Source organism: Falco biarmicus, chromosome 2 (assembly GCF_023638135.1).
Source record: "Falco biarmicus isolate bFalBia1 chromosome 2, bFalBia1.pri, whole genome shotgun sequence".
Taxonomy (NCBI): domain Eukaryota; kingdom Metazoa; phylum Chordata; class Aves; order Falconiformes; family Falconidae; genus Falco; species Falco biarmicus.
The window spans coordinates 58036349-58049007 of record NC_079289.1 but is presented as its reverse complement, the minus strand read 5'-3'; the positions used below and the strand labels follow the sequence as shown (position 1 = coordinate 58049007).

Genomic DNA, 12659 nt, shown 5'->3' with positions numbered 1-12659 from the left:
GTTCTAAACAGAAAATTTATTACTCTAATTAGTGCTATTTCTAAACACTTTAATAAAAAGTATTTTTATAAACCATCCCTACCTACTTTAGTCACTTTAAAACCAGGTCCCACTATTTTTAGTGAAGACAAACAGCTTTGGGATGGGCAACCATTTCAACTGCGTAACTTCACATTTATTTCTGCCTTTGGTTCAATAGTCAGCAGCATCAGGGTAGTGGCCTACGATATTCATTGCCTTTGCGATACAAGTCTTGAGGGACCAAGGGATGTCTTGCTTAATCCTGTCAAGCACAAAATCAAAAGGATATTCACAACTCTTTTGCAGCATCCCGCTGCTAAGCAAACAGGTTTCTCCCAGCTACATAAGGACAGAGGTTCCTTTGGCAGGTTGCGTCAGCTCCCAAGTTTGATTTCAGCGTGTTTGAGATTTTGCTATCACTGCTATAACCAAGAAGGCTGGTGGAACCTGAAGACAAATTAACAACACAGGGCAAAGATTATTTGTTACTTCATGGCCAAAACCAGGACACAGTCAAAAAATTTGGCCCCTGGACTCAACTATCAAGATCATCCAAACTGGCAGTCATACCCATCACTGCAATGGCCAGGTCATTCCCACAAACAATGAATAACTGGAGGCATCCAAGTCTTTAAGACAGACGACATTAGTTAACTATTTCCCAGTGCAAGCACTCAAGGTAAAGTAATTATAGGATGTATGGTAGACAAGCAACACACGTCTAAGTAGACCAAAAAAACTAGCTTAGACCTAACACCACTACCCTATTTTAACCAGGCAGAACAGCGTTTCAGGTAGCCTTTCTCTCATTTTCCTTTAAATACTTGGAGCTTCTTCATGCCCAGCTAATGCTTAAGCTTGTACAGATATGTTTGATCAATTTTTTTATACAAGGATCCAAAGAGCTAAGCAGACACTATTTCACCCTTACAGCATTTGTTAGAGCCTCACCTCTGGTCTGTGAGCTCAAAACATCAGCGTCTCATTTAACACACTTAACATTATCTTTATGAACCATTATGAGTATATTAATGCATTTCTGAGATACCAGCTTGGATTTCCTTTCTCTTATGAACTACGATAAAATAAAGACCCTATTTGTATTTTAAAGCCAAAACAGTAGACTGAAGCAGAGTAGACATTTTCAATTTCCTCTTTGTAACACACTATTTTGTACTCCTTTCCCCTAAGGTCATGAGTTGTACTTTTTCGTATCATTCTTATTCCCTCACGTTCTTCAATCTCTGTTTTTACTTACTACTTTCAGACTTTTTTCTTAGTCTCCCGCTCATAGCGGGGTCCACACAATAAACAAAGCCATCCACACACTGGAGAGAAGACCAATCCATTTTCTCAAGTCTATTACAGACTGGTGAAAGAACATGTGGGTTTTTTTAAAGAGCTTTTTTAGTCTATTTTCAGAATTAATTCGTGTCAGTGAACAAGGCTGTGCAGTGCTGCAAAACAACAATTCCATTTATCCTAACAGCAGATACTATATACATAAGATGGAATACAAGTACCTATCAGCACGCTGCAGTTTTACTACAGGGATCACAGATCATACAGAGTAGTTTGTATTCATATCCACATAACCCTTAGCTTCCAAAAGAATTAGAATTTATCATTGTTTGACACCCATCCATTAAGAATTCATTTCATAGTCCATTGAGTACCCACAAGCTACTACAGCCTCCCAATTATGGCTACCAGTTCAGATCCAGACCAAGTATACTCTTCAGTCACCTCAGAAAGAATTACCTGGCATAGAAATCCAGTGGTAGGGCACCTGTCCTGCCTCAGAAAATCCAGTTTCAGCCCCTCATTCTACCTACAGCCTATTTATATGAACTGAGCTGGTCATGTAGGAATAAACCATTAAAGGACTCAGACAAAAGCACTGTCAAAAGTCCAAAACTCAAAACAGTTCTTGCCTTTCACTTAATTCTGAAAACATCTAAGTTCTAACTACTTTCACAGATTCCCTCAGCCATGCTTCAGTTTTAAAACGTTGAGCAACCCACCCCCTATACCCACAAGTTCTGCCCTGCATATAATACAAGTATTTTTCCCGATAGCTGGTCAGAGGAACCCCTTCAATCAAATCATAACACAGTTTTACCTCCCTTACAGATTTCAACACACCATCCTGAGACATGGGGGCACCCCCAGTCCTTTTCCATGTAGTTCTTGCAGGCATGGAATAACACTATGCTCTTTCTAGTCAACAAGGATATGCAAATATGACTACACTTGCTGTTATAGCACAAAGAAATTACCTTCCCATTCTTGCTACCAGTGACTTAAAGTATTTCTAAAATAAAGTATGGAAGAGACTACAAGACCTGGAAACAAGCAAGTAGCTAGACAAATACTTCACTTGTCTAGACAGCCATTTTACCACCTTCCTGCCATGCTGCTGAATGTTCAAGACACCTCAATATCCTCAAACAGAGCACCTCCAGCAGGCCTGTTCAGCACACCTGGTAGGAGAGGTCATTCCTCCGGGAAGTGAGAAACAGTGAGTTGGGTGTACCAGGCACAAGAACAACTTAGACCAAGTTTATACCTTCTCTTAAGATGCGCTTTTCATTGCCTTTTTTGTGTACATTAGCAAACCACAATTTAGGTTTTGCTGCCACTTTCACACTTGGTGTATGTATCTACCAGATGTACTATCTAGTTTAATCCAGGGAAAGAGCAAGGGAACCTTTACATGAGCAAAACACAATAAAGCTCACAAAAAATACCTGCTAAATAGCTGTCCAATCGTGTGTGTGTCCCCCATCCATCCCCCCACTGGTATCTCCCCTCTTTCAAGCACGTGGAGGAAAAGGACATATACAAAGATACTTCAGAATTGCCAACATGCCCACCACAGTAATCAAAAAGCCTGCATAAAAGCTTCAAGTCTTGTTGAATTATTAAGAATCCCATCTACCATTTGAATTCAAGTAGTACTTACAGCATTGGCATCAACATCACTGTGTATGGCAACTGTTTTAATCCCCATCTTCTTACATGTTTTGATGACCTAACACACAAGTGACAATTATCAGTATTTAGAATACCAATAGTTCAAGAATTAACTACAAAAAGAAAAAACTTAAAAGATTACATACTTACTCGGCATGCAATCTCTCCTCTGTTGGCAATAAGGAGTTTTTCAAAAGTCTGAAGGGAAACAAATGATGAAAGATAAAAAAACCACAAGGTTTCCTCCCTTCAGAAACATGCTTTTCTCCTCCACTTCCACTAAAACCCCAACTTATCCATAAGCTTGTAACTCTTCAAATCACCTACTTTCAAAAGGGTTCTGCTGATTTACAATGATGATATAGCAGATCTAGTATACCATACTGTTCGTATCACACACACAGGTTCACAAGAAAAAGGTGTTGACTATTCACACCAGCATTCCTTGGATCTCGTCACCATGCACTGTGCAGAAACAAGAACTCTACAGAGGCTCTAGGAGCCAGTCAAGTCCAGGGAAGAGACATGCTGGCAGGTACAGTGGTCAGTGCCTCTGATCAGCACAGATGACTGGAATACAGTACTCCTCTGTCATGGAAGATCTCTAAAAGACATTCCAATCATAAGAAGCAGAGATTCCTCTCTGCCTAGGGTACGGAGAGTAAAAGACCAATACCCTGCAGAGGCATGCTTGCCAAGTTGCACCAGCCCTGCCCCTCCTTGTAGCTGCACCCCATGCCAGGAACCTGACAAAATGCTGCGTTGCCATGACACTGTTACACACCCATACTAAGTAGCAATGAAAGTGCAACAGAACCACAAATCAAACTCAGTACGCCCCTGAAATTCACTGTCACATTTCACACTGGAGTACACTTAACACTGTAATATCGTGTCTGTAAGAAAGGGATAACAAGCTGTCAGAAGTCAGTAAGATTTACACCCTGGACAAAAACTTCCCATTAAGAAAAAGTAGTGGAGGAGCACGGTTGCTCAGCATAAAAATCTCATTGCTGTGAGTAAAGGTTATTGCTGTCACTGGCCTTATTACTAAACACACGTGCATTTTGATACTGCACCCACTTGGATGTAAATACAGACTGCCACTGAAAGGGACAATCCTGCTTTACATACTCCCACTGCTTTCCATGCATCAGACCTAGCAGGGACTCAGCTTCAGCACACATCAGTTGAAAACAGTAATCCAACAGTCCTACTCTGCCTCCCACACTCCAAATCAAAAAACAGGACAGGGAACCAGCAGGACTATCCCCTTCAGGGGCAGCCTGCAGTCATACCAGATTAGGTTTATCAAACTATACCCCAAGACATTTGATAGCTATTCTCCCTGCCCTACACCAAACCGCAATTTTCCCTGTTGTCCTGGTTTCAGCTGGGATAGAGTTGGTTTTCTTCTTAACACCTAGTACAGTGCTGTGTTTTGGATTTCATGTGAGAACAATGCTGACAGGACACTGATGATTTTAGTTGTTGCTGGGTGATGTTTATACTAAATCAAGGACTGTTCAGTTTCCTGGGCCCTGCCAGCCAGAGGGCTGGAGGGGCACGGGACATTGGGAGGGGACGCAGCCAGGACAGCTGACCCAAACTAGCCAAAGAGGTATTCCGTATGATGTCGAGTATATAAACTGGGCGAAGAAGGAAGAGGGGGGACATCTGACATGGCATTTGTCTTCCCAAGTAACAGTTACACATGATGGCACCCAGCTTTCCTGGGGATAGCTGAACACCTGCCTGCCAGTGGGAAGTAGTGAATAAATTCCTTGTTTTGCTTTGCTTCTGTGCACAGTTTTTACTTCACCTATTAAATCGTTCTTATCTCAACCCTCAAGTTCTACATTCCTCTCCGATTTTCCTCCCTATTCCTCTGGGTGAGAGGGAGTGAGTGAGTAGCCGCAAGGTACTTAATTACTAGCTAGGGTTAAACCAGGACACATAGGGACTGGGGGAGAGGAAGTATTGCCACTACAACAATGAAACTGTTTGTTATCCCCACAGTCATTAGTTAATTTGGGGAGGGGGAAACAGGTGTAAGAGGAGAGGAAGAAACACTGCAAAACTCCAATAGGAACTGCTATCAACAGACTAGGGTATATGTTGTTTGCTCCCCTACTCTAGACAGCCATACGCAAGGTGCCCTTGACCAAATTTACTTCTTCCAAGTCAGATCTGAGCTGGCATCACATGACTAGTTTAAAAATACTACCACATGATAACAACAAACAGAAATTAAGTGATAAAACCCTCCAGGTAAGAGCTGCAGCAAGCTTATACAGTAAATTCAGCCAGATCTTTTGAGGAATGCGTACCACTGCCTAGTACCCAGGCACACACATCCTCCACTCAAAAGACAGATCTTCAGACACCCTTAAGCAAGCTCAATTATCAGAAGCACAAATATTGTAAGAACACCACAGGAGTAAGCAATTTGTTTGAAGAGCTTTAGCTGGGGACTTAGTCTAAAACTCAGTGAAAAAACTGAAAGGTTTCAACATGCTCACACAAATTGTTCCCGAATCTAAATTCCAGCGTTCTAGGCACCTGAAGCTTTTCAGGCATACAGACATGCAGGGAAATAAAAAAAATATCTCCCAAATACTTAACACTGAAAGATTTAATGACCCAAATACATAATCAACTTATTTCTTGGTATGTATGGGTTGTTTAATTAATCAAATAATGTGATCCGTTGAAGAGCAAGACAACCCTCAGTATCAAGAAGTTAAGAATATTTGACATTCATTTTAATTTTCTAATTCTGCAGTAAAGACACTAATAGGGAGAGACTGGACTCTTGCTCCGTCTATTAAAGACAAGCCTCAAGTCCAGCATATTAAAAAAAAAATCACATGTTGCTTTGAAGTAACATGCAGCATTTCTTTTTTATGGAATTTCCACTTATTAGCTTAAATAAGTTTCATATGAAAGTCTTGTCATTACAGAGACAATGGAAGGAGCAGTGAATGGAAAAAGCAGAACAGAGTTTAAACTATCTGTAGTAGCCACTGGTTGTAATAACATAGCTCCTACTTAAGAGAAACTAAATAGCCAATTACATTGTCTAAACGTAACTATGCCTTTAGAAAAGGAAGGGGACCTTGATTAAGCAAGAACCTTAAGGATATAGATTTCTTCAGAAGACTTCTTTTTAAGCCACATTTCTAGGTACATACAGGTTTTCCCTGTTTTCTAATACTGTTTCACTCCTGGTTAATTGCTTCTACACTGGTACATAAGGGCAAGACTATCAGTGCTGAACTGCTGGCATTCTTGCCCTTCAGTACCAGTGTACCTTCATCCACATTATTTTTCCAAGTGTGTTACTTTAGAGTCTGTGCCAAGACAATCTCCCACGAGAAAAGTTTTTCTTGGCTCATACTGTAAATTGAGATTGCTACTGTACAAGTCCCAAGATGAGGATTTACTATTCTCTGTCTCTGCAGGCCTTAAAGGCCCATCTTTATCCGACCTCTTAAGTTCCCACCCCCATGTCAGATCTCCTAACAATCATGCTGCCACTACTAGATACTTTTGTTTCCATGAAAAGCTTTGGGTTAGTTTAGCTCCCAGATGCTTTAACAGGCGTGTACCTTCCCACCATGCAAAATATTAGTAACTGTTTCACAATTAGAACATGCTCAGGCCAAGCTCAATCATTTATCCAACCCTTTAAGGTATGCACTTGAAAACCAACTTCCTTTAAAAGCCAAACATCTGTACTACAGTAAAATGTTAAAGAGAAAACATGCACCATACTACTTACCTTTTCATTTGGATCATACACAGAAGAATACAGTTTATGTGAAGTTATAATGCACCATCTTGAACAGAGTGTTTCACACTAAAGAAGAAAGAGGGAGTTAAAACGTTTTTCGCCTGCTACAGTATTCCAGTAAGATAAAAACAGTTCATATACTGACATCTTGAGGAAACTCTTCCATATCCTTTCATTCCCCCACCAAGCGGATGAAAGTTTATAAAGATCTGTCCTCCCCCAAGCACATCCCCAACAAACAGTAACCAAAACAAATTCAAAATCTCTAGATATGAAGTCATTAGCTTAAGTATAAATTATTTTTATTAAACTCTCCACTAAAGATGGTATAGTGGTATAGTTTCCTTCTTGTTCCAAGAAATACCTACCAAAAAGTTGTCAAAGTGTATGCATGCTTGTGTCTGTACACCCCAGAGGTGGGGAAGAGGCCTTCACCACTAGGGAGCTGTTGGGAATAGAGGAGGTAGTGGACTGGGCCAGTACAGAGAGCAAAAGAACAGGCTTCAGATGCTAGTTCAGCTCCCAGTCTTCCCCACCACAACCCACCCCTGACAGTGGTCTGAGGAAAAGAAGCCTTTTTCTCCTTTTCTCCAACACTTCTGCTTTGAACCAATGTCTACAAAGTCAGCTGCTATAGTTTAACAATTTTGCATGACGTGAGGAAAAAGCAGCATATGTGCTATTTCAGATAACATGATAGATGATACAACAGATTTGCAAATGTATCGAGGAGACTTGTCAAGCAAGTCAATTGACAACATAATGGCAGTTACAGTTAACCATAAACAAAAATAATCAGACCAATAAATGATCCCACACAAAGTTGCATCAATGCAGACAGCTCTAGGAGAACTACAATTGCTCACCCAATCAGAATCAAAAAGTCTGAAAAGCCTTAATACTGAATATCATCTAGTAGGAAGTACAAAACAGCAGTGACTGACAACTGAATTCTGCCTGAAAAAATTGTTTTCAGAAGTTGCAGAAATCTAAGTAGTAGAAAGTAAAGGCTCTCCTATGAGAAGATTTTAAAAAAAAAAAAAAAAAAGCCAAACCAAGTTGACAGACTACATTAGAAAGCAGACCAAAAAACATTTAAGTATATGCTCATATAAAGAGGTTAATTAGACAATCCAGCTGCCCCTTCCACAACAGTAATGAATACAGCATTACATCAATTTTTCAATTATCTTTACATTTACTGTAAGCTCATACTGGCCCTGAAGTACCAGTGGCTGGCAGTAACTGGAATGACAATACAGCCCTCCACCCAAATCCAGTCTGAAGATCCTTTGCATGTTGCATCACAGTAAGCAGAAACTAACCCAGGATTGAGAAAGGCATCACATTTGTAGTGCAGCTGATATTACAGTGTTATAAAGGAAAAACAACATACTTCAACATAAGCCCTGTAATACAGAATTAAAGGAAGTCTTAGAGTGCACTACCTCATACCAGCTCAGACTGAGGCTCACACACAGAAAGCTGCTACAGCTTCACGAACGATTTAAATGCCAATCACTAGTGGCAGACATCGCATACACTGTCCCAGGTAATACAGATTAACTTAATTATGCTGGAACTAAAAAGTCAGTGGAAAGCAACAGTTTTCTCTCCCATTCAGTTCCTTGTTTCGGGGGAGGGGGGGGTTGCTTCTTTCATTTTCTTCTCTTCACTCTCCAAAAACCAAATCCAGAATAACAACCTGAAATGCAAATTACTTGATGTGCTAGAATCAAAACCACCAGAGGTTTCTTTATTTGCAGAGGTATATTATTATTCATCCAAGGGTGTGACTTGGGCATTAAAGAGGGAAAATACAGTTAAGGACAGAATTCTGCCAGCTGCAACCATATCTACCAGCTGGTCATTATCCCAAGTTTACAGCAGGTCCGTTACACACACCTTTGGTGACTGTATGGGGGTCTAGACCCTGTCAGAAGGAAGAGCAAGGACAACTATATGAGAAGCAGCAGAGTATACTCTCCTGATCCAGAGTACACGCAGTTAAGCATATTGAGTCCCTCCCTCAAACACTATTGACAGAAGAGCTTGTGGGACAACAAATAGTCAGAAGGTCACACAGGACAAAAAAAACCCACCATACAACTCTGCCGAGTTTAATATTATTCATTGAAGAAAGTGCTCGTTAAGGGTCAGTGGGGCTAATCTAAATACTTGCAGTCAGCTGTGGGGGAGGGGGGGAAGGGAGGAAAAGCTTCTGAACTTTCTTGTAAACACCTTTTATACAAAGCTAGTTTTGAATGCATATGAGAAGCCAGAAAAGCTATGCCACAGATTGAGACTGGAAGGAAAGGCTACAATGGGAAAATTAATTCCAAAGTTTCAGAATTTTAGCCATGTACAGTCTTGGAAAAAAAGCCTTGTTCAAACATTTTATACAGAAAAACTGAAGTTACCAAGCAATTAAAAAGCTGGAAAAGCATTAAACCACACTCACCATTTTTACACTACAGAATTGGTCAGATTTCACATTAAAAAAATCTTGTAATAGCCTAACCTAATTATGCATCTGTGTTTAAAAACTTAACTACCTCTTCTCACACATATACACTAGAATCAGAGAACCAGGTTCAGCCCTGAATTGAACACATGTGGAGTAATTTCCTAAAACAAATCAAGCATATTGCTCAACTCAGAACTGAAATTCCAACTCTAATTCACAGTTCTGGAAAGAAAGGGTTATGGGTGTTTTTATGTATCTCTACCAATATACACTAAAGTTTAAGAGCTTCCTTAATCTAGAATCCACTCCAAGAAAAGTCTCTTTAGAGGTCTGCTCCTAGCCATTATGAGCAATTGAGTAAATACTTAAAAATAAACAGACACTTTGCAAATAATCCACAGCTAGGGCCACAAAGGAACACCACTAAATTACCATCTCCAAACCAACAGCTACTCATGTCACCTATCCCTGGGCTCCCAAGCTCCTGCTATAGTTAGGTTCATTAAAAGCTACACCCAAACCTCCAAAGAACCGTCAAACCATCCACCCAGCCAAGCCAAATTCTTAATTGGCGCCTCCCCAAAACCCCACATGCTCTAGGTATTACACCTTGCATCAGTATTTCTTCAGAACAGAGCCTAGAGAGTTCAGCTTGACCTAGCAACTTCTTTGTATCTTGCAGAACTAGGGGAGAGCTGTAGAGTCATCAGGTCTAATCTATTTTTGCCATGACTTGCTACTCCAATTTGATAAAGCTTTTGATTCTTGAAAGCCCAAGAACTCAAGACTGTTCATTTATGAGAGCTCACCTCTGAACTTCTGAGTTGAACTTCTAAGCCTGGCTTGGAGTTTCCCCACCTCTACTGAATCCTCAAAAAACACAAAGCATTAGTAATGTATTTTGGAAAAGTATCCTGCTTTATCTGTTACTTGCACAATAGCCACACTGTGCTCAAAACCGAATAGCTGTAACAGTTATTTCATAACTTCATATATATCAAACTATGCAGTAATTTGTAGAAGGGTACGCTCATCATACATTATCGCTTTGAGGCCTAGCAGAGAACTTGACTCCCAGGGACCCAGTACAGCCCTAGGAAACCTCTTCAGGGGGTTTCAGGGCATAGCACACAACAGCAAAACAGAAAGTTAACTTGTTATTTAGAGATAACTTACATGTGTGTTTTTAAAGGTTAATACGCCCCTCATCAAGGAAAGACATTTCCCTGCCATGATGGTCATCTTGTAAATAATTCATTGATACTAAGTTTTACAGGTAGAAAAAGGTCTCAGTATTGAATTAGAGACAGAGTTCCAGATTCCAGGCAGGAAAAGCACCATATACCAACATCTGCTTTAAGAAGTCTAATATGGAAAGGAATGTATATTTTAGCACTACTAGGAAATACAGTAAGCAATGCCCAATAGCAACAGCTAAAGTAGTATACTTATTTTCACTAGCCATAAATTCTACCTCTTCCTTCTCTCTTCCACTAGCAATCCTACTCAGATTTTTGACCCTACATTTCAGAGACACAAGCTTAAGACACACTGCAAACATAAAGGGGTTACTCTTGTGGTATTTCCCATTAGCCATTAAGTATTCCCAAGTGACTTTAAACATGAAGTGTCTTTTTTTTTCCCCCCTCTATATTCTGATTATACAACTGTTTCCAAATAAGTTTTTATTTCAACTCACCTGACATATCAGATTATCTTCTGTTTATGGACCTCTAGTGATAGACTATGTATAAAGCATATGAGGCAGACACCTTCAGGTGACTGCAAGGCTTTTAACCTACAAAGCTGAAAATGTTGCTTATTAATACAAGATTGTACAAATCTTGTAAATAGGAAAGCAAACATAACACTTCTGTATTTACATACACACCCCCGATAAAGCACTTTCCCTTCCTTTGTACTTTCTCAGAGTGCTGAACAGCCAAGCACTTGTAAATATAAGCAGATCCTCCTGAAGCCAACTGCAAACAAAGATGTAGTACAAGGTTCTTTCTGCAAGGTACACTGTGCTATACATAACAGTTCTTTCAGCCATACCAAATTTGAGAACCACTGGTAATTTTAAGAGGAAGAAGAAAAAAAATCCATGTTTCATATTTGCCAGCACAACGGAGAAACTACAAACAGGGAAACACTCATGCATGTAAAGCTTCCCCCCCCTCCAGTTAAATCATTCCTACACCCAAGTACCTTCTCCTTTGTGTCAGTAGTCCCAGAACTTTGTATAGTCACACACTGAACCAGACCTGGGAATACATCCAGCTGAAAAGATACAAGGAGTGGGAAAAATGTGTTCTCAGCCAGATTTCAGTCTGGCTTATCCACCCAGATACTCAAGCAGCAGTGCTGGCACAAGCTGGAGGGAGACAGGAGCTCAAAAGGAACAGTTTGTGATCAAGACCTAGCAGCTGCAGAAAGTTGGAACAGTTTCTCATGGCAGCAGCTTGAACAGCTCCAGTAAGGCTAGTGCCTGTGAACTAGATCACAGCACTGCAATGATCATGCAGCAACCACCAATCCAAGTTCGGGACAGACAGGACAAGAAAATTAACACAAACAGAGTATTTCAGAACAAGACTGACATTTTTTACTCAACATGAACTTTAATGAACTCTTAACTTTTTCTTCCAGAACTAAGATATTGCCCATAGTAGATGGCGTAGCACACTGTCTACAGAATCCAAAAAGCCCCTCCTGGGAGGAAGGAGAAAACCAGAAATCTATACCTGTGGAATGCTTTAAGAGTGCTTGTCAGTACTAAAATCTGTAGTTTACATACTAGGAAAAAAAAAAAAAAAAAATCACTGAGCTCCAGAGGTTTAGGGCTACATTCACCTTTCCAGATTGGTGACCATTTTAACTCCCTTCCCTAATGGCAGATGATACCAATCTTACTATCTCATCAGCCTAATGGTTCTGTGCTCATGAACAGGAGGAAAAAGCACACTAGAAATAATGTCAGAGAAGAGAGCAAGGAACTCCCACTGTACAGATAACTTCCATGACTTAAAAAATGGCAGGTGCACAGATAACTTATGAGGTCGCAGATGGCAGAAAAAATTTCCATCCATTTAGTTCAATGATTAGAAAACTGATCAACACTGATAAAATCCATATCAGCAGTTTACTCTTCATTTCATGATATATAGTATTTATCACTTTCTTCTACATTATTTAAAAAAGTCTGACAGCTCTCAGAAGTTTCAAGACCGAAATATCAAAAGCCATCTCATCCTCATTCTGTAACTACAGCCTTCTTTCAACATGAGATTGTCCCAGCTCCAAAAGTGCAAAACACTCAAAATGAATTTTTTGTTATATTCTAAACAGAACAAATTCTGCATAAAAACTGAATAGAAGTGCTAAGCGTCAGATTAG

The 12659-nt window shown here is 40.0% G+C and overlaps 1 protein-coding gene across 1 annotated transcript in view; it reads right to left on the bottom strand.

Moving 5' to 3' along the window:
* PCCA (propionyl-CoA carboxylase subunit alpha) overlaps positions 1 to 12659 on the bottom strand; it is a 309664-nt gene that overhangs the window by 277627 nt on the left and 19378 nt on the right. The window contains exons 4-6 of the mRNA XM_056329081.1: positions 6782 to 6859; positions 3148 to 3195; positions 2987 to 3055 (exon numbers count right to left, since the gene is read on the bottom strand). Of these exons, the coding sequence (XP_056185056.1) occupies positions 2987 to 3055; positions 3148 to 3195; positions 6782 to 6859 (195 nt within the window). The remainder of the gene's footprint in view (positions 1 to 2986; positions 3056 to 3147; positions 3196 to 6781; positions 6860 to 12659) is intronic.